Source organism: Myripristis murdjan, chromosome 6, assembly GCF_902150065.1.
Source record: "Myripristis murdjan chromosome 6, fMyrMur1.1, whole genome shotgun sequence".
Lineage (NCBI taxonomy): Eukaryota > Metazoa > Chordata > Actinopteri > Holocentriformes > Holocentridae > Myripristis > Myripristis murdjan.
The window spans coordinates 31,821,792-31,848,827 of NC_043985.1; the positions used below are offsets into that span (position 1 = coordinate 31,821,792).

Consider the following 27,036-nt stretch of genomic DNA (forward strand, 5'->3'; position numbering starts at 1 on the left):
ATTCGATCGAATCACCGGGTTTATGATTGGATGATTACAATGTATAGTCTGTCTGTTTCAAGAATTGAGAAAAACTGATTCACTTCAGCGTTGACTGGTCCTACAATCACAAATTACGATGTTTGGGTGGGGAGCAAGTTTAATTTAAAAAAATTTAATTTAAAAAAGAATTAAAAAAAAAAAAAAGAGGAATCAAAAAAGGGAATTTTTTCAGGTGATGCATAATAAGCCAGTTGTTCGTGAATAAGAGGATTTCTGTTGATTTCTATTGGAACAGGTTATCGTAAAGCTAACATGAAGCTAACTTTTAGAGGCTGTAAAAAGTTTTTTTTTTATTATTTTTTTTGTTTTGGCCTTAGAATGGAACAGCGTCAACGGCTGGGACAAAATAAATGCCGATAACATGGCAGGAAAATTATTTTGGCCAGAATTGTCAGCCAAAAAGCCCATCTGCATTCGGCCAGGCAGTGCAGCGAAGCAGCAGGCAACAAAACGGCACAGCGCATTAAAAAAAAAAAAAAAAAAACCATTTAATATGTTCATGTTGCCCGTGTATCACTGCATTCAAGATCCTTCCAGACAGATCAGCCCTGCCTGTTTCTGGAATAGATGTCGCATTACTTCCTGCCCGCCAGTTTACTGGAAGACCAATCAGAGTCATCAGGATGACGAATACAGTCATCTGTCTTCTGTCCGGCATGCCGTCATACAGCAATAAAACCCTGTTGCAGCTATTGCACTGCTCTATTCTCTTCTCTTCTATCGGTCAGTCAGTCAGTCACACTTAATTTATATTGCACATGTTGTACAGCCAAGTGCAATGCAATGTGCTTTATAGTGAAAGTAGAAGATTACGGCCAGAAAAAGAAAACGTATCAATCAACGCATCAATACGTAAAGTATTGAATTCGGTTCTGTTTTCTCCTCTAATTTCTATCCTATTTCATTCTTTTTGTCTGTATTCCTATTCTATTCTCTTCTATTCTATTCTATTCCTCTTTTCCAGTGCAGCTCTCCAGTGAGCATTGACCTGAGCTCTCCTCTGGTTAGAGTGGTTAAATATAGACCTATTCTCAGCCTCTCCTGGGAAAAGAGCGAGATAGAGAGAGGGAGGGAGGTATGGTGGGAGAGAGGGAGGAGGCAAAGGAGACGATGGAGAGGAGGAGAGAGAATAAGGGTAGTGGTGGTGGTGGTGGTGGAGGGGCGGGGGCTTGGGCTCGGGCAAAGGAGGAAGCAAATTGTAGGGTCAGAGAGAGGGCTGGGTCGGAAAATCGATTGCTAACTTTTATTTCCTGTGTTAATGGATCATAATTGACATGAAATATAAAGCTGTTCACTAAGGCAGGAGGTTTCGATGCGCCTTACAGCGCTCAAGCAAAACAGGAACAGCTGTAAAAAGACAGTAAAGTCACTTCTGAGCGGGTCAGTAGCCTCGTCTCTAGTCGTGCCGCTCAGTGACCAGAGGGGGCGCTGTTTCTCAGACTGAAAGGAAGTTAGACAGTCAGAGGTAGCTGGATGTCAGGCAGGGTGACGTCTGAGTGTTTTGCACAGGTTTTGAATGTTCAGTTTTATCTTAAATGCACAGTAAGCAGCCAGTTTAAGGCGAGACGTCTCCAGGATCTGCTGCAACATTGGCTGTGATATGTTTTCAATTTTTCTTTTAATGGGAAAACTGAAAATCAAAAATTGTGAAGCAAAAAAGAGAAATTAATAAAATAACATTCAACCAATATTAAAACACGCTTGAGCTTATTTAAATTTCAGTTATTTTTTAAGAGTTCCTCTGTTTATATAACCACTGCCTTGTGTTTCCTCTGTAATTTTAATACAGCTGTGGTGCTTTGGGCAGTACTTCCAGTTTTGTCCCATATCTGTTGCTGTTTGGGTCTAAATTATATATATATATATATATATATATATATATATATATATAATCATTACTTCTAAAGCACCCTGACTCCATTTAGTATAATCTCACATGTTCTCTTGCAGTGGAGGTAATTTTCATGCTGTGGTGGCGCATCACTGCTAAATGAATACAGAGGAAACACTGCTCTGCTGTTTGAAACCAAAAATGCTATGAGTTTTTCTTATTTTTATGTATTTATTTTTGTAAATGGAATATGTATAACATAGCAAATGTAAAAACTTTGGATCAGTATTGTGTTATAGGCCAACAATCGGCAACAGAGAGAGGCAAAGCAGACATTTGTGTGCATGAAAATGTAGTGGATTGTTACTTCTAGTGGAAATAAGGACATGCTCACGTATTTATAGGCAACGCCAGCTTTTAACAGGGTCTCCTGTGGAACGGTTTTGTAGTCATGTGGTGTAATTTTAGTTGCGAGGCCCAGGTTAGACCCATATCAGGATCTTTTCCAGTAGGTGTTCCAGTTTAGGAACAACCTCTTAATTGCGTATTTATAGCACAGGCCTGTAAAACTGTTTGTTTTGGAGTCCAGGCTGAGCAACGACGCCAGACAATCAATTTTCATTGTATTTTTCCAGCTTTGGATGACTGCGGCTAAATGAAAGTAAATAAAACGATGAATTTCAGTGCAGCAATTAACATCAGCCTTTTTTCTTTTTCTTTTTTTTTTTTTTTAATGCGGTTGAGTCATTCTCGGAGTGAACTTTTGGTCTCCCCATTTGTTCTCATTTGACAGAGCAGAGAGAGGAGAGTGGAGGAGGCGGGAGGTGGAGGGGGGGAGAGAGAGGAGTGTGATGATAGACAGAGGTGAAGGTCGAGAGCTCGGGAAGAGGGGAGGAGAGCAGAGACATAACACATTACTCCTGTTGAGCAGAATTATCTGTAGTCGGCCATGAGAGAAATGAGAAATGGTAGCTGTCTCGCCAGGCGTTTGCTTCTGCTAGCTAAGGTGATCCTGCACGCCTCAGACGGAGAGACAGACGGACAGAAAGTGCCAAAAATGACAGCAGTGAAATAATAGATCATTATCTGACAGAAGGAACAACCACCCACCAATTTAATAGGCTGTTACTGTGTGTCAGAGATAGATTGCCTATGGTTATATAAACTCAGGCAAATGCGTCCCATATCATTACACCTAGGGCCTTTTCCCGGCTATTTTGGACTTCCTGCGGCATTTCGCTATACATCTAAGGAATGTAAATTTGCACACAGCAGGAGATCTGAGCTGTTCTGTTGACCTGCAAGCCAACCAAGTTGATGGAGAGTCTGCTGCACAAATCATAATCCAGGCACAAACAAGGCATTGTGTGAGCGGGGGCAGGATAATTTCATTCTGTGTGCGCAGTCCCACTTTTCGTTTTTTTTTTTTTTTTTGCAATTACTGCTATTGAGAAGCGAGGAAAACGCCCAAACGCCGCAGCTGACGGAGGAACCTCAGGGCAGCGAACGCAACTCCCTGGGAGGTGTGTGCACTGCAGAGTCAACATGTTCTGCCAAAGTGAAAAATGTGTAACTTTAGGAAAAGAAAAAAAAAAAAGTCATCCAAGACTCACATTCTGTGAATTAGATCATTAAAACTTTGAAGCGCACTTCTTTACATGAGGATCACCTGAGATGGACCCGTACTTTAATAAAATGGTAGTTCATCAGATGATCATGAAATGTATGTAAAATAAAACAGGCTGGGTTTCAAGGCAAGGCAAGTTTATTTGTATAGCACATTTCAGCGACAAGGCAATTCAAAGTGCTTTACAGAGAGCATAAAGGCATTAAAACAATATAAAAGAACACAAGAAAACATACATAAAAACAATTAATAAATAGAAGCTAAAAGGAGAAAGGCATTAAAACAATATAAAAGCAACACAAGAAAATATGCATAAAAACAATTAATAAAAAGAAGCTAAAGTTAAAGGAAGTTAAAAGTTACAGTGTTTCAGCTCTTTACAAATAAATATTGTGGAGCCTAACACTGTATCGCAGTGCCAACGATCTCTTATGGATATAATCATCACAAACAGAATGCAAACTGAGCACAAACACAAATTACCGCCACAGTTTCATGCCAGAGTTGTAAGAAATTTCCTCCTTTGTCATTTAATTTGCCGCTGCCGCCCGGTTCCAGCGCCTGTTGAGCCGAAGTCTTGCTCCATACCGCGGTGCAGCGTGTAAGGAAAGCAAAACAGGTCAAAAACACCCAAAATAACATTTTGCTAAAGTCAACAGTGATTGTGTGAAGTCAACATAATTGTGCAGTTCAATTTCATGCAGTTTTGGTCTATTTGGCCACTTTGACCAAATTTGAGTCATTCTAAGTTGACCTGAGAGCAACATCTAACGCGTATAGAAGTCACTGAGCATGTCCTTGAAAAATCGTGGAAAATGATTTCCTTGACAGAGCGTAACACTGCTCTCCAAACTGCTCCGTCAAAACCGTTTTATCAAAATTTCTAAAACGGTGACAATATCATCATGTGTTGCAGCAAATCATAAACTGAGGACTGCAACTCACATTTTTTTTTTTTGTAATAATCAAGCACTTCCATTTTTTTGATTAATTGATAATAATTTAGTCTGTAAAGTGAGAAATAATGGCAAATTCTTACGGGAAGTGATCAGACGCCAAAGTCACGTCTTCAAATGTCCTCCAAAAAACCCGAAGTATTAATTTATGATGATATGAACGGAGAAAAGGAAGATGGAAAGGAAAGGAGGACAGTCTTAGCATCTTAGTGATCTGAATGAAGCTGGAATCAGCAAATGTTCGGCATTTGCTTGACTGAAACGATTCATCGATCATTGAAATTAAAATCAGTAAATTTTCTGTCTCTTGAGTAATTGTTGCAGCACTAAATGACCCTTTGTTTCTGATTTCTGATTAATGCAGTATCGATGACAAAAGATTTAAAACCCTGTGACGCAAAATGAATCAATTGTCTTTTTAATCCTCTTTTTTCCAGAGCATTAGAAAAGCACTAGTACCGGTATTGTTTGGAACAGGTGGATTTTGACTTGGTACAGTTCAGCATCCTTCAAACATTTAACCTGAACACAGTTTCCCCTCAGTTAGACAGAAACCGCAGGTTAGAAAATAGTATGTGAGTGCGATTGTGAATATTTTTTTTTTTTTTTTTATGTGTGTGTGTTGGTGTGTTGGTGTGTTTGCATGTGTTTCTTGGCCTGCCTTTAATTGGAATGTGTGGATTTGCAGTTTAAAAAGATATAACATTGTCACTCTGGTACTCTTAAGTCTCAACTTGTGATATTTCTAAATGAAAAAGTGAAGAATGAATGTTTTCTGTCTGCTTTTTTCCACTTAGCACTGGCTAATTTGCAACCACTTTGTTCTTTTATGTATTTATAAAAAAAAATATGCTATGCACACACGAGGACAAGCTTCCAGGAGAAAAATGTAAGCTTGTATTGTGTGACTGCATGAATCTGCCCGTGCCCCTCAGCTGTTAGAGGACAGAGAGAGAGGGCGACGCAGCACAGCCTCCATTTTGGTGTTTTCTCAAGATGGCTGCCCTGTTTTGCACGTCCGCGTTCACTGACTTCCCCTCTGAAGAGTGCAGTTATGTGCTTCCCTACTCCAGTTATTGCATAAGTGCCACTTACTCGCTTGATAGCTTAGATCTGCTGTATAGGATAAGTAGCTTATATTATGTTAGAGTGGGAGGAGAATAATTGCAGGTTTCAGAGGGAAGGCCAGAGGGAGGAGGGGGACAGATGCATGCAAGGGCAGCCATCTTGAGCCGACAACCAAAATGGAGGCAGTGCTGCTGACTGCCGTCTCGGAGCGGAGACAAAATGGCGAGTGGGAGATGAGGATGACTGGGAGCAGGGACACTTATCCGGCGCGCCTATAGATTTGTGCAGAAGAGTGAATAATTGGAGCGTCCATACTTTTTTGCTAATCCTGACAGTGCACGAGCACACGCCTGAGAAGGGCAGAGAAAATAGGATGGAAAATTGAGGGAAGGTTTCCGTCTCCCGTGGAGCAAATGTCGGTGCGCCTGTTAAATCTGTCCCCCTAGAAATCTCTGCATACCGTTTATCTCTGCTTCATTTTGTCCTCGCCTCCGGAACTGACGGCCCTCTCTCTCTCTTTCTCTCTTTCTGTCTCTCTCTCTGTGTCTCTGTCCGTCTCTTCCTCCTTCCACAGGGCTTCTTGAAGAACGAGAGAGACAACGCCCTCCTGTCAGCCATCGAGGAGTCACGCCGCAGGGTCAGTATCCGCTGGCAGCGTCTCGTACCTTCGCAGGTCATACAGGAACCACAGATTAGTCACAGAAAGAAAAAACACTTCAGATGCACCTCCAGTGTTGGACCGGCCTGTGCAGCCCATATCTCTCATTTTATCTTTGCACACAGAGATAAAACACTGTGAGATGTTTATAGGCTCGCCCACAGTGCAAATGCTATAAATTTCTACAATGAGGAAATGATGAACAAAGCTAATAAGAAAATATGTTGCATCCTGCATTCATTATATCCATTAATTCAGCTTGGATGTCAGCAGTTAAATAACTGAAACGCCTCAGTCGATAAATGTCGGAAACTTCTCCTCTTCTTGATGGGACAGCTGTGAAATGGTTTCCCTCTTCGCCTCATATTTAATTTTGATATGAAGTTTAAAAAAAAAAAAAAAAAAAAAAGGTAAGTCAGATGAGTCGTCAGCAAAATATATGACCATGAAGTCACTGCAAGAACAGTTTCAACTGATTTCATCTGTGCTTGCTGTGATCTAAAAGCCCCTCTGGTGTTAACCTTTAGGGAATTGTTGTGAATTGGTTTCCCTGATGTGCAGAGCTAATAGGACCTGGGTTTAATTAGCTGCTGTTCCCATTATCTGTCTCTGTTCCCTGAGAGGGGGAAAGGACCTGGGTGGAAGGGTGTACAAATCAGAGACTTCTGAATATTTAAAAAAAAAAAAAATACATATGCTCTCTCTCTACTCATATAAATGTTAAAAGATGTTCAAAATGTTCATGCAGACGTCAGTATTATGTTTCTAAACTGCAGTATAAATGTCATATAATGTTGTTTTGTGGAATCGCATACATTATTTCCTGTGCCGTCTCACACCAGCCATCTGACTGTAAAGGGTGCTCATGGTCAGAGCTGAAGCCCGTCAGCACCGGCCCACTTTACATTTCCTCCAATATGTGTGTGTCAGTAGATAATGGGAAGCAGATGGGCAGCCAGGATGACTGACACAAATTAAAAAGAAAAACACCGACGTTTTCCCGTAGGTGTACACGCGGCATCTGTGTTCAAACATGGCCGGATTTGTTGTGTTTTGGCTGAAAGGCAAGTTAAGACGGTAGACAAATTACTAAAATTTCCATGTGTCATTTGTCACCTTCGCTCGTAGTGAAAGCGGCTCGAAGAGTGACATCTAGTGACTGGAACAGGGACGCTGAAATGCCATTGAAAAGAAAAAAAAAATACAGTTTATATTGTAGTCTAGAAACATTATATTTGCATGAAAACATTGACGTCATCGAAATAAAGATGCCAAGTAGTTGGGTTTCAGATTGGAGAAGCTGTAAAACATGACACAGACAGAGGATGATGATGAGATGTGTGTGTGTGTGTGTGAAAACGTGCCTATAAAAAAAAAAAGTCCTTGATGAATCCGTAACATTGGTTTCTTTTTTGGCATTGTGCTTGCATTCAACTTTAAAATCCGTTCATATACACATTAAAATGCCTTCTAAAAGGCTGAAGTCAGAGTTTTGCGGTGCGGGCGGCGGCCATGTTAAGCCAGCGAGTCGCAGCTCTGGTTTAGTTTTGTGTTTCTCCCTGAGCCTGAGATTGGCAGCGTTTAATTATCTCTCGTTCCCATTATCTTACCCGGAGTCTCTGTGGAGAGATAAAATAGACAGCACTCTGTCCTGGTGGACCAGCACAATCTTGACAGGGGTCTGCAGCTAAATCCGGTGTGTGTGTGTGTGTCCTCACACATATATGCATGTAAGACGCGTGCGTGTGTGTGTGGCTGGCTACCTGCTGAGAATTAGTGTGCTAAATCAGGAACCTCCTACTGTTACCGATGTAGATTCCCACTAAGTGTGTTTGCCCCTGTAAATAAGTATTGCTGTCAAGTAAGAGCTCTGGATGCACTGCATATACAGTATATAAAGGAAACATTTATCATCATGATTTAAACAGAATAATAGTATGCATCACATTTACTGGCGTCTAAACATCACATCTCAACAACTGAGTCGTCGTAGAAAACCCTGGGCGTCGTGGTGCAGCCATCTTTGAGGAACTGATTCAATAACGTTATTGACATTTACATTGTGATAAAAAAAAAAAAAAAAAAAAACTCCTGGTGGGGTCAGGATCTCTCTCTGTCACAGCAACAACGAAGAGGGAAGTTAAAGTTAACACATCAAATTAATTAAACTCAAGTTATTTTAAAATGAGTGGAAGCTAATTCATAGCCTGTCTCAGGTTAACTTTAATAATAGGTAATTAGATGTGTTGATTTTGAATAGCCCAACTTTATGGCAGTGTGACCAGTAACCTACCAGGTAAGGCTCAACTACTACCAAAACTATTGTTTTATTTATTTATTTTCTTATTTTTTAAATACAAAATCAAGAGCCACAAGGTTATTTTTAGAATAGTTTTATTAATTTTCTTGTGAGGGCAGAACACGTTTCTGTTAGCCGTGCTTCAGGTTAATGTCAGCTCGTCAACCTAAACCAGACCTGAACCAGCTCCTCTGCCGACACGGTGACATCAGGGCACACAAACTGGGATCCACATGGAAATACTCTGATTTGCTGTCAAAGGTCCATCGTACCGATTCTACCCAGTTCTGTTTCTACGTGTCCAGAACACACCGTGACACATCCGTAAAGTTTGTATCTGAGTCGCTGGTGTTTCACCGACCAGAACAGAGCAAACAGGAGAGGCGCCGTCATGCTCGGGCTCAAGAACCTATCAAAATAAATTTGCATCAAAATGACTAGTCTGTTTGAAGTAGTGCTGAAACAATTAGCCGGTAATCGATTTGTTGATTGGCAGAAAAGTATTTGATTATAATTTTGATTATCAGTTAATTGTTTTAGTCATCTATCAAGTAAAGGAAGTGAGGATTTGGTTGTTCCAGCTTCACTAAGATCATCAAGATGCTACGATCGTCTTTCTTTTCTCTCTTCATAATATTATCATATTAATACTTTGGGGATTTTTGGCTGCGAGTCAGACCAAGCAAGCAATTTGAAGACATCACTTTGGGCTCCACTGACTTCCCATGAGCATCTGTCATTATTTTTGACTTTGATAGATACAGTGATTAATTGGAGAACTAATCAAAAGATTAATCGACAGTGAAAATAATCTTTAGCTGCAGTCCTAATTTCTAGATGTGCTAATGCATCTAAATTTAACTTCTAGCATAATTTCACTTTTGGGTGATCAAATTGTCACTCTTGAGAGTGATCTTTATATGTGTGTGTGTGTGTGTGTGTGTGTGTGTGTGTGTGTGTGTGTGTGTGTGTGTGTCCCGTGGGTGTCACAGTTCTGGGTTTGGGCTGACCTGTTTCACAACATGGTGGCTGCAGAGCTCACAACCTCTCGGCTCTGCCTCACCGCTCACCCACCGCTCTGCTTGTCCCGCCTCTGTCTCTCCAGACGTTCCTATTGGCTGAGGAGTACCACCGAGAGTCCATGCTGGTCCAATGGGAGCAGGTGAAGCAGCGAGTGTTGCACACACTGCTCGGGGCAGGAGAGGACGCGCTGGACTTCAGTCAGGATGTGGAGGTACGCCGCACGTCCACACAGTCAGGAGTAAGAGGATGAGAGAGGGAAAAAACCTTCCGCTCACTCAGAGAGGAAGACGGTGTCATCCTGCTGCAGGACTGGGACGATGCTGATTTTACTCTCTCACTCCCTGCCTGCTTCATTCCTTCATCAAAGACACTGATCAGCTCGTTGGCTTGTTAGTGATGGGGCAGACTGCAGCATGAAGAGATGCAGTGCAGGAAAAACTGTTGGTTGTAAGCTGTCAGTATGGAAAATTTAATTTTGTTGCAACGCTACTAATAAATCCAAGCATGTTGAATATATTGTACTAGGAAAAAAAGAGGAAAAAAAATGTGTCAAGGCCACGATTTTCTAATTTGTAGGGCTGCAAGATGTCCTGATAGCGATGCCATGTGACTATGGGTTCACGCTTATTTGAAATTTGAAGTGTAGCAACAGTGAAAATTAAGCGTTCTTCAAAAAACAGCATAATAATACCAACGGGATGTAGAAAATGCAGTTACTTCACAAAATATTGATCAGAACAGACCAATCACTGCCTCAGGCCAACCCTAACCTTAAATTTGTGTTGCTTCCTATTTGAGATATTAATAGCGCGCATGTTCATATCTAGATAATGATATGATAACAATAAATCATTCTGCCCTAATGGCCAGGAGATTTAACTCGTTCCTTCAATGTAATTAACTCATTCCCATATTTTAGTTGAATTTGTGGTCGAATTAATAAACCGTGGCCTTGCAATATTTTTTGTTTCCCTTTGCACTTCCTTGGCTCCATACAAGTCTGATAAAGTCATATTACTGTGTAATACATTTACCTTGTGGAGAAGAGGATTTGTCATGTCTCCCGTAATATAATTTTGTAAATCATTTTCTAACATCCACATTCACACGAGCCATTATGAGACATGTTTTTTATCACACACCAAACAACATTTCCCTCTAAGAAGCATTCCTAATTTTTTTGTAGCTTTTCTCGCGCTGCGTGACAGCAGGCCAAAACCCAACCATAACCAAAGACCATACGTATCACTGGCTATAAAATCCTGTTGTTAAAAAAAAAAAACACCTTTAATTCATGGGATGAGAGCACCAAAGCCCAAAGAGCACTGTGCTTTCAAAGCGTTTCTTGTTGGCATCTTCCCAACCAAATTCATGAAAAGTTTGATATACCAACAAGTTTTTCATTGTCGTATCTTCTGATGAATAAATTTCTGAATGAAGGTTTTCCACAACAACTTCTGTAACATCAGTATCAACCTGTAGCCGATCTGCATCAGTGTCCAGTGTTTTTTTATTTTTATTTTTATTTTTTTGGAAGGCATGCCCTGAAGGGAATTCAAGCAGCAGGTGCTGATCGGCTAGAACGGAATTTCATTCTGGGAAACCATCATTACTGAAAAATACTGCAGAACCTAAATCTGAAAATGACTCCTGAGTGTAGTGGCAGGAGTAGTAAGAGCAGTTTAGGGGCTGATGCCAGGCTGGACTAATGTAGAGTGATAAATTTAAATACATTAAATTATAAACTCCATCAATCGGTCAGTCTAAATGAAATCAGGCAGAGCAGAGGACTTCAGCCTCAGCTTCCTGTTCACGCCTGCTGATTAGCTGCTGCTGTGGCTGTTGAGGGTGAAATGCCTTGCTCAAGGGCAGTATTGTGAAAACACTATTTTTGTGCTTTCATCTGTATTGAATTGTTGGTGAGATTATGTTGTGTTAAGAAGCCGGTGGTTGCATGTGAGGTTGCAGAACTGAGTGCCTCCAGGCCCCGCCTGGCCCCTCCCTCCAGCAAGACTCCCATCAAAAATGAATAAGATGAAGAAAATGGCAGGCACACCACCGTGGCTCTTCAATAATGGAACAGCTGACAGAAAGTCTGTTTTTGGCTTTTCCAAGGATTGGTTGGATTGAGATTGCAGCTTTCAGATCTCTTCCTTATAAGATTTTTTGAAATTGAAGAGTTCCTCTACAAAATGTTTTTAAAAACTGCATAAAAGTTTACTGTGTAATGTCAGTAGAACACAGAGGATCTCTTTTGAAAATGCAATATAATTTCTCAGGCTATTTTACTTTCTCTACTTACAGGACAACAGTGCTGAGTTTAGAAAATGTCACTTCATGGTAAAAAAAAAAAAAAGTACACTCAACTGTAGTTCTGTCATTATGTAGTTTTGACATTATGACATGTCACATCTTCGTTACTCACTTGAATTTAACATTTGAACTGTAGACCTAGCTCCTTCACACAGATCCTGAAATACACTATGAAGTGAAGTATGTTGTTGTTGTTTTTTTAGTAAAGTCAAATTAAAGCACAGCACTCCCAGAACATCCAATGTGGAGATAACAGCTCTTTGTCTGTTCCTACTACTACTAATAATAATGATATTAATGAAGTTTATTTGTATAGCACTTATGAAAACCAGCATCACAAAGTCTTTTACAACAGACACATAAAACACATCAATAAAATACACAGTAATTTAAAAAAAACAGCAAGGCAGAGGGATTAATAAAACGTGAAAGACAAAAGACGTATTACTGCCTTTTGTCTCAAACAGCAAAAGCTGCTAATAAACATGGCAACAGTTTGCCTATAATAAAATAAATAAAATAAAACAAAAAAGCCCTGCAGTACTGAGCTAATCCCCCGGTCACTTTTCTTTCTGTTCAGATGTCAGACTTCCATGTTTTCACATCCCATCTGTGAACATGGCAGTTTATTTTTTTATTGTGAATTTATTCTAATCTGCAACCGAACGACCCGACATCAAGAGATTTTGTGTGCGTTCCTCCCCTCAATTTTTAAAGACGTTTTGCCGGACGTAAATATCTATATTATTCGGAAGGCCGTCGCCGTGGTGGAGACATTTTGTCCATGTTCCTATGTTGAATTATTAAGCAGCAGTTAAATTTTCCATGCATGGCTTGCTGTTGCTTGCCCGCTGCCAAAAACCTCCTCCCTGTGCAGAGAGTGGTGCTGCTGAAAGACCATAACAGCCACCGACTGAGTTCGCTTTACTTTGTGTACACTGCACAAAAAATACATATTGGCATATTTATTTTACACGTCATTTAATCTCATATTCAGTGTTAAAATCTTGTTTTTTCTTCATACAAAGTAAAATCAACAGTTTCCAGAATTTCCCTGATCCTTGTGGGCTGATTCTCCTTATTCTGCCTTGTTTCAGCATATTTATATATTTTTGCATATTTATACTTGTTTCTGGAAAACAAATGAAACTGCATTGGGAACAAATGGCATTATCTCTTACAACTGTCCAATTTTTTTTTTTTTTTTTTTTTAATCGTGTTAATGAAAAACAAGATTTTAACACTGAGGATGAAACTGCATGACTCATTCAGATGGATTTTTTTTTGTCAAGTTCCCTAAATGGATTGGCATCAGTATTGTAAATTTACATGAGAAGATGCAGGGAACCCTAAATATTTCAGAGAGAATGCTAATTTATTAGGAAATAAATTATACTGATTAAACATTATTTATCTTGATTTACGTAATTTTCAAAATAATTAATTGGGAAACGAAATCCCCGCTTGTCGGATGCAGATAGCACTTCAAGTGAGCGGCTTTAGCTGATAATGCTCAGCTTCAGGAAGCAAAAACGGATTCAGTCGTAAAAGAAAAGGAAGCCGTTTTGCGTCCAGCGGTCGACCAATTAATTTTGGTCGATATCTGGCGTTTTGAGATCAGTCGGCGTCGTCTGAAGCCTGCAGTTCCTGTCTTCGCCACCCACCTGCTTGCAGACACACCTGCCGGAGATCTGCACACTGCTGAGTGCACTCTTCCGCTTTATTTTGTTGTTGAGTGCCAACATTTTTCCTAATTTGTGATGTGGGAACAAACATTAATTCGGTGTTGTGGCAAAGCTCAAGACTTCCATCAGGGCTCTGGACTTCCCTGCCAGCTACAGAACAGCAGCGGGTCTCTGACTTGAAACCTGCAGCGATCTGGTCCGAGCGACTTCGCAGCAAAACCAAAACCATGCGGCGCAGCAGGAGGAGCGTTAAATACAAATGTTCCTTAACCTCTCGGACAGAATCAGTTCAGATGCAACGCTCCCCCCTCCTGCAGCAGGTTCCTTGAACACTGTGTACTCTTAGCTGTTTGTACCCACGCATGTCTAAACTAAGCAGAGTAACGTCTTTATCTGCTACTCATACGTACTATTTTTATCGTCTCTCTGAGTAATACGTTAAAGACTTTCATCCTGTACGCTGACATCTCGAATCATCTCCCCGCTTCGCCAGCCGGAGCCAGACAGCAGCGGGAAGGAAGGCAAAGGTTTCTCAAAGAGCAGAGTATCCAACGTGAGGAAGGAGGATCGATTTAACATGCTCCTTGATGATTTCACATGGGACACCATTAGCCATTTCATTGGTGTATGTTTAGCATTCCTGTCGTTTTCTCGCTTTATTTAATTCATTTTCATAAATTCTTTCGTCATCAATGGGATATCTTAATTCCTGGTTTGCCCCAGGCTGGCAGAAATCCACCAATAAAAAGAATAAATTAGGCAGAGATTTTAATAAAGGCCCATATCCCTCGAATACAGCCAAAAATAAGAAAATTCACCAAGAAATCTCCAATTAAATGAAATATCCTTTACAAAAAAATCCTAAATGCCAATATTTTCTCAAAATTAAGACATTTAGGAAGGGAAACCCAAACATTTTCAGCCAGATTCCTAGAAACCATAATTGCTCAAAAATTGAGTTAGGAAAAAAAAAACAAAGTGATGAGATATTTTATAAGCCTCTTAGCCTCCATCTGCTCCAGTGGAGCTGAGCAGTGACTGACAGCTGGTAGAAAACTGTCTGCACCGAGTCGCCGCCGTCCCCGAGGTGTCGGACCGAAGAAGTGTGAAGCAGGGTGTCGCTGAGAAAGGCCAAGTGTCCTGAAGCAACCTCGCCGCAGTCAGCGAGCTTTGAAAGAAACCACCAAACAGTGTCAAGTAGTATTACTGCAACAAGGAGTGTAAAAGAGGGCAAATTTACTGCCCGTTGTTAGGAAGTTACTGTTGTTTTAACGGTGTGGTTTGCAGCGACTCTGAGGCACGAGCAGCTGTAACTTCCACTTAAAGAGCCTTAACAGAACGAGTGAGACAGTTATAGAAAACTCAAGTTAGTTATAGATTACACGCCATGAGCCACGTGCTCGTCTGAGCACTACCCTGCAATAAAAAACAAACAAACAAACAAACAAAAAACGCATTAATGTCCTGTTTGAGCTAAAGACACACATCTTAAACCTTTAGCTATGAGATGGCCATTTTTGAAGGAGTAAATACAAGACAAATTCAGAAAACAATCCTATCATTTTACAACAGGGTTTGCGTCGATTCTCAAAAAGTCTGAAAAGGCATTGACTTTATTAATCTAAAAAAAAAAAAAAGGCTGTAATTGGTATTAAAACAGGAGTAACAGGACTGTGTGTGTGTGTGTGTGTGTGTGTGTGTGTGTGTGTGTGTGTTTTGCAGCCCAGCTTTGTGAGCGAGGTGGCGGCTCCAGGACGGAGCGCCCTGGACAGCGTGGAGGTGGCCTACGGGCGGCAGGTGAGTCCACGTCCACCACGAAACGTTAATGCACTGTACTATGAAACAGTTAAAACTTCACGTAATGTAACTTTATTCCACAGACCTGTTTTTGACCTCCTTCTTTTGACTCTCGTCTTGATTTGATGATTATTATTGTCATTTTTTTCTACTGTATTTTAATTGATTTTCGCTGGTAGATATTTTTATCCCTTGTGAAGCGCTTTGTGGCTGTAAATAAAGATTGTGATATGATTGTTATGTGGAACTGCTGTCACATTTACTGTCAGTCAATACAGATTAGGGTTAGCATCAACTTAATGTCCAAAATGTAAAACGACGAGTCATTAAAACAAACTGATGAAATGTCAGTATGTTTTTTATGTTAGCTTTGAAAAAAGCATTACTGAAGGTTCTTGACTGGATGATGTAGGAAGACTTAACTTTGGTTTTGCAGATATCAACAAGCCTTATAGATCAGAAACAGAATCAGAAACACTTTATTGGGAAACTGGGTCAGTTTCAGTTGCTCAAATTCTCAAGAGAAGAATTAAATTATAAGAAATATAAAAATATGTGCTTTAAAAATTTTTTATAAAAAAGTATATGCATCATGTATAAATATGTACATTAAAACTACTTGTGGATTAATCGTTTTACAGTTTATAAAAAAAAAAAAAAAAAAAAAAGGATGGAGATGGCAGAATATGTTCTACGTTGCAGTGTCCAGAGGATTTCATTTCACTTGCACCTTCACCCTGTTAGGCCCACGTCACTCACTCGTCAGATTTTTTTTTGAAACTCGTCCTAAACTTTGGACGGTTGCCATGTTGCCGCCTTTGGGTCAGTTGTCCCCGTGATCAGGGATCTGAGTGGACTTGCATGCAAAGTGTCCTCACTTTTTGTCAACGAGAACGCGGCTTCAGTCAGAAGACGAAAAACACGAGCGCGATAACCACGGGCAAAAAGAGAAAAGACAGTAAAATGACAGCAACACTCTATAAATAAACATTAGAATCAGGGCAAACATGCAGAGCAACATAAAAGAACAAACCTAGAAGCGATAAGATGAGAGTAAAACATACTGAGAAAACGCTACTGATGCACATATCCAGGCTCAGAGAGTTTTGTGCGTGCTCTCTCTCTCTCTCTCTCTCTCGTGGGGGAAAAAAAAATCTCAGGAAAAAATGTGTGTTTGAAGAAGAGATTTGAAAGGAGACAGTGTAAATTCTCACTGGTGTGTTATGACTCCAGTCAGTGTGTTGCTGCTGCCCTCCATCTGTCCGCTCACTGAAAAATGGGGTCACAGGCAGCAAGAGAGGCTGTGACAGATCAAACACATTGATTGATTGGTTGGTACAAGGGCACTCTGGGTAATTTCCCCCACTCTCTCTCTCTCTTTCTCTGTATTTCTATCACTCGACCATTTTCCATCCTGCCTCTGTTGCTTCGTCTGCCCCCCTCTCTCTCTCTCCCTCTGTTGTACGAAGCTTCGCGGTAAATGCGTCTTTTCCCGTCACCATGTGTCGTCACATCGCCTGTGGCATCATTTGTCTGGTTTTCTTCTTCTTCTTTGACGACCTTCTGAACGTTTTGATCGTGTTGGCGCTCTTCTTCATCATCAACCATTTGACTCTGCGGTCCTAGCGTCGCCTCGTTCTCCGGAAGCCTTAAGCTGTATGATAGTTTCTCACTTTTTCTCAGCGTGCGAATTTACAGAAGTAGAAATTTAAGCCGTGAATTGAGGGAGCAGTTTTGGAATTGAGCAGGCTGTTAAAACACCAAGTCTTGTTTTCTTTTGCCTCCTCCCTCTCTCCAGATCTACATCTTCAATGAGAAGATAGTGAACGGTCACATCCAGCCAAACCTGGGCGACCTGTGCGCTTCTGTAGCAGAGAGCCTGGATGACAAGGTAAGAGCATAATCCACCTGTCGTCACGTGCACATCAGCACCCGCCACCCACCTGATGCAGGTAAACATCAGCACCAGGCGGGTCGACCTGCTTCAACCAACACACGCAGAAGAGGACAAGACCTTCTGTTTTTCTTTTTTAAAATTTTAATCTCTTATTTTTATGAAAGCCCTTCTAGGAACGGGCGTTGCAAATTAGCATCTGCTGCAAACACCACCATACTTACACTGGCCAGCTGTTTTCAGTTTGTGTGTGTACATTGTATTGGTCTCTGGAAATTAATCAATTAAAAAGAATCACAATTATTTTGGTCAATATTGAGATCATGAATATGTGATCTGTTTACTCACTGATTTTGGGAACTAATGCCTTTAATAGTACCGTATTTCACCAATTAATCGCCCGGCCGCAAATAGCCGCCTGGTTCTTTTAAACGCCTGGCGTCTGCACCCTTTTTGCATATTAAACGCCCGCCCGAATAACCGCCGGGGCGATTATTTGCATCATAATGAGGTAAACCCAAAATAAGGCTACTCACCTTATTTTTGCAGAAGTAAACACTTAGCCGCACAATAACTGTGCGGCACTTCCGTTTTCTGTCAAAATAAGAGCGCTAGCTAACGTTAGAAAAAAAGGGTGTACCGTAATCTTAAATCGACCGACTGTAAATATGTTGGACAATAACTGTCATCACAATAATGGCCTGGTGCAGGTCTGTGCAAAAATAAATAAAGGCCTGCAGCGAATAGCCGCCTGGTTTTTTTAAACGCCTGGGGTCCAAGTTGATTTTGCGTATTAAACGCCCGGGCGATTAATTGGGGAAATACGGTATTTTTTTTTTTGTAAAGGTTTTTTGTGCATTTCAGCTTTATTTGAAAGTTATACCAGAGAGAGACAGGAAAGGTGGGGGGAGAAAGGGGCCGACGTGCAGCAAATGGCCTGAGGTCGAATTTGAACCCAGGACCCTGCTGTCCTACATGACTGAGCCCTGAAAAGTGGTTTGAGCTTATCTGGAGAGCCACCGGGGCACACCTAAGGTTTTTTTCATGAAACGTCCTTATTAACAGTGGATCCCCGTGAATTTTAATATAAATAAAATAAAAATAAATTACACCATTTAGTTCTTGTTGTTGAATGTGCCCTGCCAGCAGCTACTGCATACTGTTGCAGTCGATCAGTCACTTATTTTGCACAGTATTTTATTTTTCTTGCTCCACATCGGACTCTTTGAAACTGAAGCAGCATTATATTGGTGTAACACATCTTTTATACAGACACAAAAGAGTCTGGCTCTTCCAAACCACGCCTCAGAGGTTATGAGTCATTTCTCGCTGGTGTCCGGCCTCATCCCTCCCCTCGAGCTGATTCAAATGAGATATACCACTTCATGACAAAAGGTGTTTCTCTGACATCTGAGCACCATTAGACTGTGGCCGGTAGAGCAAAAGGTGAATCCGCCGCCTCGCGTGGATCTCGGTGCCGCTGCTTTTCGGTGTCTGTGTGTTTGACCTGTCGACTGTCGCGCCTGCAGAACGTGTCGGACATGTGGCTGATGGTGAAGCAGATGACCGACGTGCTGCTGGTCCCCGCCAAAGACACGCTGAAGAGCCGCACCGCCGTCGACATGCAGATGGCTTTCGTACGCCAGGCGCTCGCCTTCCTCGAGAACAGGTGTTCTTAACTGTGTGTGTGTGTGTGTGTTTCTCTCTCTCTCTCTTTTTTTTTTTTTTTTTTTTTTTTTTAGCTAAAGGTCACTCCTCATCTTAAAAAATGGGTCACTCTCAGATCAAGCTTTTGGTGATTACTGCTGCTGGGTCTTATACTGGTTTATACCACACACTGGCAGAAATGTAGTGATGCTGTTTCTACTGTAGCTGTGTGTCCAAAAAAAAAAAAAAAAAAAAAAAGAAAACCATTAACTCGTCAACACTTTTTAAAACCTCGGATTAATGAGGATGAGTGATTGATGTTGCAGTCCTGATGCTGTTTTGTTGTTTGATGTTGAGTTTTTGTTTTTCCTCAGCTAACAAGTCAAAAGTGAATCCACTGATGTCAGAAAGATTTCAGCGCTCCAAACCAGAAATGTTTCACTGTCAACCCCTAAAAATAAAAGAGTAACGTCTTCTCCATCGACTCAGTGATCTGTGGCGATTTACTCAGTGTAGCTCACGTCTGTCTCCCTTCAAGCTGCTTCTTGACAGCTGCTGCTCTCTGTTTGACCGGCGCACCGGCAGAACAGCAGAGTTCAAATCTGAAACAACAAAATGGCACCAGACACATTTTGTACATTTCCACTGTCTGTTTTTAAACAGTGTTGAAGGGTTTTGGGGAGGAATTTTCCTTTAAAATAAAATACAAAGACCAAGAACTCGAAAAATGTGTGTCCACATGTGTGATGCTGTTTGCTAACTGTGTGTGTGTGTGTGTGTGTGTGTGTGTGTGTGTGTGTGTGTGTGTGTGGTCTCCCAGCTATAAGAACTACACCATGGTGACGGTGTTCGGGAACCTCCATCAGGCGCAGCTCGGCGGCGTTCCTGGAACATACCAGCTGGTCCGCAGCTTCCTCAACATCAAACTGCCAGGGCCGCTGCCTGGCATGCAGGTAACACACACACACACACACACACACACACTCCAAGATAAATGATTGATTGACAGCTGTTTGCAGTATTCCAACTTGTTGATGACAGAAAATTAATTGACAATTTAAAAATACTAGAGATTTTCTGGTTACAGCCTCACCTGTGCCAAGATTTTCTTGCTTGTCTCAGTTTTATGTCATCATGATATGTCTTTCTTTCTTTCTTTCTTTCTTTCTTTCTTTCTTTCTTTCTTGTTTTGGCTGCTGGTCAAACTAATTAATAGACATCACTTTGGGCTCACCTCCCATTAGCCATTGTCATTATTTTTGACTCGCTATACACTTTTTCAACTCATAATAATAATAATAATAATAATAATAATAATAATAATAATGATAATAATAGAAAAAGGTAGATTGACAGTGATTATTTGCATATTTGTAGGCGTGGTAAGTGTGTGTGTGTGTGTGTGTGTGTGTGTGTGTGTGTGTAGTTGTTAGCCAGGACAGTGGACAGCTGCGGTGTTGTGATTTATAACCACAGTAATTTCTCTCTACAGGCTTATGATGTATGTAATGTCACCGGGGGTCAAACAGCATAATAGATTACACAGCTCAATTAACAAGCCAATTAACAGACTGGAGGAAAATGATGTATTGTCTATTGTGAATATTAACGATGAAGAATTTGCCATTGCACAGGGGAAATATATGTGGTCAGTCTGTTGAATTGTCCTTAATCAGGTGTTGCCGGTAGGGATGTGTCAAGTAGGATTTTTTGAGCGAATTCCAATCACTGATGTTTTTTTTCCCCCCAGGAGTAATACCACAACCTTTTTTGGCTTTTTGTATATTTTATTTTAAAGAAAAAAATCTGGTTGGTTATCAAATCCTATGAATTCCATGTTTTTTTATCTCTTTGTTTTTTTTTTTTTGTTTTGTTTTGTTTTGTTTTTCTTTTTCTTTAACAGTCATTGCTATATCATTACCAGTCATTACTAGATTTAACGGATTTAAACGATCACTTGGTCGTGGTCTGTGTGAACCTGGCGTTAGATCCCGCTGCAGCTTTTGATTTCTCCTGTACGGCCTCATTTTCCAGTTACTCCTCCCTGTGGTGTGGCTTTATGTGACAGGCAGTGAGGTTCATCGTGATGAACTGAATTCTTCGCTAAAGTTACCCCCACATGAGATTTCTTATTTGCAGTTTGCATTTTTTGATTCATTTTTTGAGTCTGGCCCAAAAAAACCCTCCAAACCGGAGATGTCATGGCCACGGCTTGCACAAGCAAGAAGCTTCTGTGTTTTGAGACGCCCTCCGTGCTGTAAACACAGACGTGAACATAGATCTATGTGTTATAGAGCCGTTTTCCAGATCCACCATTGTGACGAGTACCAGTATAGTCACTGGGAATGTAAATAGGACAATTTAAATTGGTGGTTGATCTATCAGGGCATCTTTAGTTGGTGGCAAATGTTTTATTCGTACAACTGTAGGTGTAACTTTGTGTGTGTGTGTGTGTGTGTGTGTGTGTGTGTGTGTGTGTGTGTGTGTGTGTGACAGGATGGAGAGATCGAGGGCCACCCGGTGTGGGCTGTGATCTACTACTGTCTGCGCTGCGGCGATCTGAGCGCAGCCATGCAGGTTGTGAACAGAGTGCAGCACCAGCTGGGCGACTTCAAGACCTGGTTCCAGGAGTACATGAACAGCCCCGACCGGCGGTGAGGACGCTCGGCCTCCTCTGCCTCTCTTTCCCTCCTTTCTTTTGCTTCCTTTCTTTCTTTTTCCTTCCTCTGTTTTTGCCCTGCATTTTCATCCAGTTTGTATTGAGACCTCAGATCAAGGAGGGTCAAACTGTATAGTGCCGAAATAATTAGTCAATTATTTGATTGGTCAGTCGCCAGAAAATGAATCATCTATAATTTTGGAAATCAGTCAATCAATGTATCATTTCAGTCACATATAAAATAGAAATATGAAACATTTACTGCTGTCTTGGCTAGGATGCACTTGGAAAAGAGATTTTTTTTCTCACTGTGACTACTCCTGTCAGATGAAGGCTAAAATTAAAAAAAACAACAACTTTGTAAAGGCATGAACTTTTCTCTTTTTATATTGTTATAAAATAAATACTTTTTTTTTTTATTGGCTGCTGCTCAGACTGAGGAAGCAATTTGGGCTCTGCTAACTTCTCACAGGCATTTGTAATTATTTTCAACATTTTATTGAGAAAACAATAGATGAATCAACAGTGAAAATAACTGTGAGTTGCAGCCCTGAAAACCGAATTGTAATGCCGTTGTGTTCTCTTTCTCCCAGCCTCTCTCCGACCTCAGAGAACAAGCTGCGTCTGCATTACCGCCGCGTGCTGAGGAACAGCGCCGACCCCTACAAGAGAGCCGTCTACTGCCTGATCGGCAAGTGTGACGTCAGCGACAACCACGGCGAGGTGGCCGACAAGACCGAGGACTACCTCTGGCTTAAGGTGCGCTTCTTCTCTGACCCTTATTCTTCTTTTTTATTAGCGCAAGTCGTACAGTGTAATTAGATAGAACAAACAATTTAAAAGAAAAAAATGTGCAAGGAAGATTAAAAAAAAAAACTCAAAGGCTTTATCATGTGGCCTCTTGAAATAATCACAATATACAGAATATAAAACAAGAAAAAACAGGGAAAAAGACAAATTAATTTAACAAATAGACAAGACATAAAATTACATCGTCTTATTTTGAAAGTAACAACTGTTTCATCCTTTTTTTAACAGATGAATAAAAGAAGGAGGTTCATTGTAAACTTGAGCTCCTCTGATACGTAAACAGCAAACAGCAGGCGAATGAAGTTGACTCTTGTGTTTTTGAGAAATAACCCATAAAACTTAAGGGCAAATTGCCACTAAATAGTTTGGTAAATATTTAGTATTTGTAGGTCCCGAAAGAGTTGTTTTGCATGAGCTCTCACAATCAGCATATGAGATAATCCTGAACACAACGCAAAAAGAAAATGCCCTGTAATTCATTCTGATGAGCACAGGCCCAAATAACAAAGCAGTAATTAAATTATGGATAAATCAATGATTTCTCTTTCTCGCTTGATTAGAGGGACGACACTCTTGTAGAGGCTGTTGGATGGAAAAAAAAATTCTCAAAGTAGGTGCATCGATTTCATTGAAGCCAGTCCACACCCACCATAAAAACGCTCTTTTGCTTCCTCTCAATTTTTTTGGTGTGAGATTCTCCACGGTGTGCAGATGATTCATCGGTAAAAGATCATGGTCAACTCACAGTCTCAAGTTTTTCATCTCAGCGTTACACAGCGAGAGGAAATGATGTGTGTGCAGCTGTGGATGTGATTTATATTAAAGTACAGTTTGCCTGTACAGCAGCACAGCTACAGGGATGTTTAATAATAAAAAAAAAAGTAATCGATCTAAAATAGAAATGTTAGCTGTCAGGTTTAAATGTCAAGCCCTAAAAACAAAGGAGGAAAGGCTTCTTTTTCCGCTCAGTGATTGGTGGCGATATTAAACAAACATAGAGAAATCCAGCAGAAAAAAAGGGAGATCTCGCTTCTTTCTCGCTCTAAAGCCACACCGAAGCTGCAGCCGCTCGCGTTCAGACAGTTTACTGATGGTGAAACAGGAAAGTCTTTTTTTTTTTTTTTTTTTTTTTTAAAAACCGCGTTAGGGACTAAGTCTGGTCAGGTTGTGAAACATCACTGCAGCCGTTTCCTAAATTTATATTATATTTATTACACTGGAAGTGGCTCAGGCATCACTTTGGTGCTGCGTCTCTCCATCAGCTGAGCACTGAGCAAAAACATAAAATAAAATTAAAATTAATATTAAGAAGTATATACAATAGAGACTAAATACACTAAATATATACACTAAAGACAATAAGGGCTAAGTATATACAATAAAGCAGTGTGTTTCACTGTTGGAAATCATCGGAGTTGACAGCTGCTTGTTTGGTTCCTGTATTAGGGATTTTTTTTTTTTTTTTTTTTTGATTATTTTTATTTTCTGTTGAGGTGACCTTTCTCCCCCCCCCCACTTGATCATTTTTGCGTCTCAGCACCGCGTGCCGTGTGTTTGTGTTCTGCCTGCAGTTGAACCAGGTGTGTTTTGATGACGACGGCAGCAGCTCTCCCCAGGACAGACTGACCCTGCCGCAGCTCCAGAAGCAGCTGCTGGAGGACTACGGTAAGGAGAGGGGCTGCAGCTCCTCATCATTTTCAATGCTCATTCATCCACTCGGGATTTTTTTCAAATAGTCGATTAATCATTTCATCAATCAAATGTCAAAAATGATGACATAGTGACTGATGTCTTGAGATGTCATCCTTAGTCTGACCAGCAGCCACAAAAACCCAAAGTGTTAATTTTACAACGATGTGAACGGAGAAAAGGAGGACAGTCTTAGCATCTCAATGAAACTGGAGTCAGACAGCGCTTAGCCTTTTTACTTGGCAAATGACTAAAACCATTAATCGATCATCAAAATTACAGTCGATTCATTTTCTGTCAGTCGACAAAAAGATGAATCAGCTTGTTTTTTTTTAATGCAGATCCTCCTCTGTGTCCCGTCTCGTCTCTCCATCTCAGAAACAGACACTAAGAGTCACATTTTAGTCATTTGAGGCACTTGATAATTGTGTTACAGCATTATCACTTCCTGTACCCCCCCACACACACACACCTCTGTTTCCCCATTTCAGCAGCTGTCAGCTTCTTAGGTGTGTGTGTGTGTATGTGTGTGTGTGTGTGTGCGTGCCTCTGGTTCACAGTTTGGCGCAGCGCCCCGTGTGTGTGTGTGGTTCACTGTAATGAGGCTGCAGTCGTATCAGGATGTTGTTTAGAAATGAAAGCTGCTCGCCTCCAGCTTGGATCTCGGTTCCCTGCGCGCAGAGAAAGAGCTGGGGATGGGTGAACGTGTGCACCTGTGGGCGCAGAGCAGATAATTGGGGTGAAACCTGCCATCAGCTGATCTGGAGCCCTTTGCAGCCCTTTACAGCCCTTTTTCAGCTTTTCCCAGATTGTTTTTGTTCAATTTTCTTGGGGCCTTTTTCGCTTTTTTCCCCCTGATTCTTGGGTCTTTATATTGTTATACTCAGTAATTTCTCTTGTCACAGGCTTGTTTTCTTAGTCTGTGTATCAGCTGTGTGTGTGTGTGTGTGTGTGTGTGTGTGTGTGTAGCTCGTACAGCGAGTTCTGAACTGTTTTCAGAGCAGCTGCAGCAAGAGAGACAGTGAAGCCATGAGCAGTCGCACCCAGGGATGCAGAAATATATCAAGATGCAGTTTATTGTAAAATAAAAATGACGATAATATCTATCGTGGGTCAGAAAATTGAATTACATTGTTAAGTACTAGTGATGTAAAAAGAACATATCGATACATCAGCATTTAGATGTGGGAATCCAATAGAATCAGTCTGTAAATGTGAAACTGATCAAAGTTTTACGTTACATTTTAAAATGACTGTCAGGCGTGTGTGCTGAACGGTGTTTTATGTGGAACGATTCAGTCCATCAGAGGTGGAAATCATTCACAATTATCCAGGAGGAAAAATCTGAGAAAGGGGCAGAGAAAGACACACACACCAGGCGAGGCGCAGTCTGAGAAATACTGAGAGAGAAAAATAAATAAATTACAACTTTTCGGCATCAAAGCCGTCACGAGGGCATCGCGTCGATATTAAAAATAGACTTAACGGAGGAGCGTGCGACTGACTTATTTATTTCTCACTCCAAGTAGTAAATCTGCCATATGGAAGCATTTTGGATGCAGACTGGGAAACGGGACAACTGACAAAACTTTTAAAAGAAGGACTTGGGCGACGCTGCAGACGTGATCAGACGCAAAAACAACAAAAAAACAAGAACCTGTTGTTTTATTTACCAGCGGTAGTAAATGTTTTATTGAAGCCGTAATGTTTACAGTGTTTGATTGTGATGAAAAGTGCTCACTGGTTACTCCTCGGCTCTTTGTGCCGCATGTTTTGGAGAGATTCTGGTTTGTTTTAGATGTGAAGAAACCCCAGGTGGGACAGAACTGGAGGCTTTTAAAAGAAACTTTAACCCTGAACTGGCCCGTGTCTTAGTGTAAGATTTGTTTACTTAGTGACTGAATCACTTTTCAGTGGTGTCCAAATTAATCAAATTGACTCGAGGCACATTTTCGTATTTTCTTATTAATCAGTTCACTGTAAAATTGTTATCAGATCAACTTTATCTTTGATTGAATTGTTCCACCTCTATCAGCTGCATGTTATTCTGCTTAGTAATTACACCTGAGACTTCATCTAAATTATGTCACTCTCTCTTTGTAACGACAGTATTTTTAATAGTTTTCATCCTAGCAAGCCAGTGCCGTCACTGCAAAGATTTGTGGCTCAGTTGACGCACATCTAACAGTTATTTTCACTGTCGAATGATCGATCACTTATTTTCATGATTAAGCGATTTTTCGTTTAGTTTAGTTTATGAGTGTCATGGGAAGCCAGCAAAGTGATGCCTTCAAAACATCTGACCAGCAGCCAAAAAATCCAAATAATATGACATGAACAGATAAGAGTGAGGAAGACAATAAGATAGATAGATAGGATAGATAGGTATACTTTATTGATCCCAAACTGGGAAATTCCCACGTTACAGCAGCATCATCAATAAAAAATATAAAATTAAAATTAAGAAGTATATACAATAGAGACTAAATATATACACTAAAGACAATAAGGGCTAAGTATATACAATAAACTAACCTAAGAATATGAGATGTTGAAATGTTATGGCTAAAGTGATTAATCGATTATCAAAATTATAATCAATTCTGTTGATCTGCTAAGTTTCAGCAGGATGGCTCAGAAAAAAAAAAATCATCTGCAGTCAAACTTTATCATCGAGCTTTGATGCGTTAAGTCATATTGTGGTTGTATTGAATCGTGAGGCCCAGACGTATCGTGACGTATCTTCCCATCCTTTATCACAGATTAAGGCTGATCTAGATTATCTAGATACAAACAAACAATGACATATTTTGTGAAGTAACTGCATTTTCTACATCTCGTTGGTGTTATTATGCTGTTTTTTTTTTTGTCAAACGCTCAATTTTCACTGTTGCTACACTTCAAATCTCAAATCAGTGTGAACCCACAGTCATATCGCATATCGTATCGCGATCGAGATATTTGGCGTAAATATCGAGGTATGAGATTTTGCCCACACGTGCAGCTTTTATCAGAGCGGCGTCGACCTTTTTAGTTTT

At 40.6% G+C, this 27,036-nt stretch overlaps 1 protein-coding gene across 2 annotated transcripts in view; it reads left to right on the forward strand.

Annotated features, from left to right (window-relative positions):
- nup93 (nucleoporin 93) overlaps positions 1 to 27,036 on the forward strand; it is a 51,667-nt gene that overhangs the window by 16,884 nt on the left and 7,747 nt on the right. For both annotated transcript variants that reach the window (XM_030053711.1, XM_030053712.1), the window contains exons 4-12: positions 6,099 to 6,161; positions 9,587 to 9,715; positions 15,225 to 15,299; positions 17,098 to 17,190; positions 18,723 to 18,862; positions 19,661 to 19,793; positions 21,337 to 21,494; positions 22,093 to 22,258; positions 23,881 to 23,974. In XM_030053711.1, the coding sequence (XP_029909571.1) occupies positions 6,099 to 6,161; positions 9,587 to 9,715; positions 15,225 to 15,299; positions 17,098 to 17,190; positions 18,723 to 18,862; positions 19,661 to 19,793; positions 21,337 to 21,494; positions 22,093 to 22,258; positions 23,881 to 23,974 (1,051 nt within the window). The remainder of the gene's footprint in view (positions 1 to 6,098; positions 6,162 to 9,586; positions 9,716 to 15,224; positions 15,300 to 17,097; positions 17,191 to 18,722; positions 18,863 to 19,660; positions 19,794 to 21,336; positions 21,495 to 22,092; positions 22,259 to 23,880; positions 23,975 to 27,036) is intronic.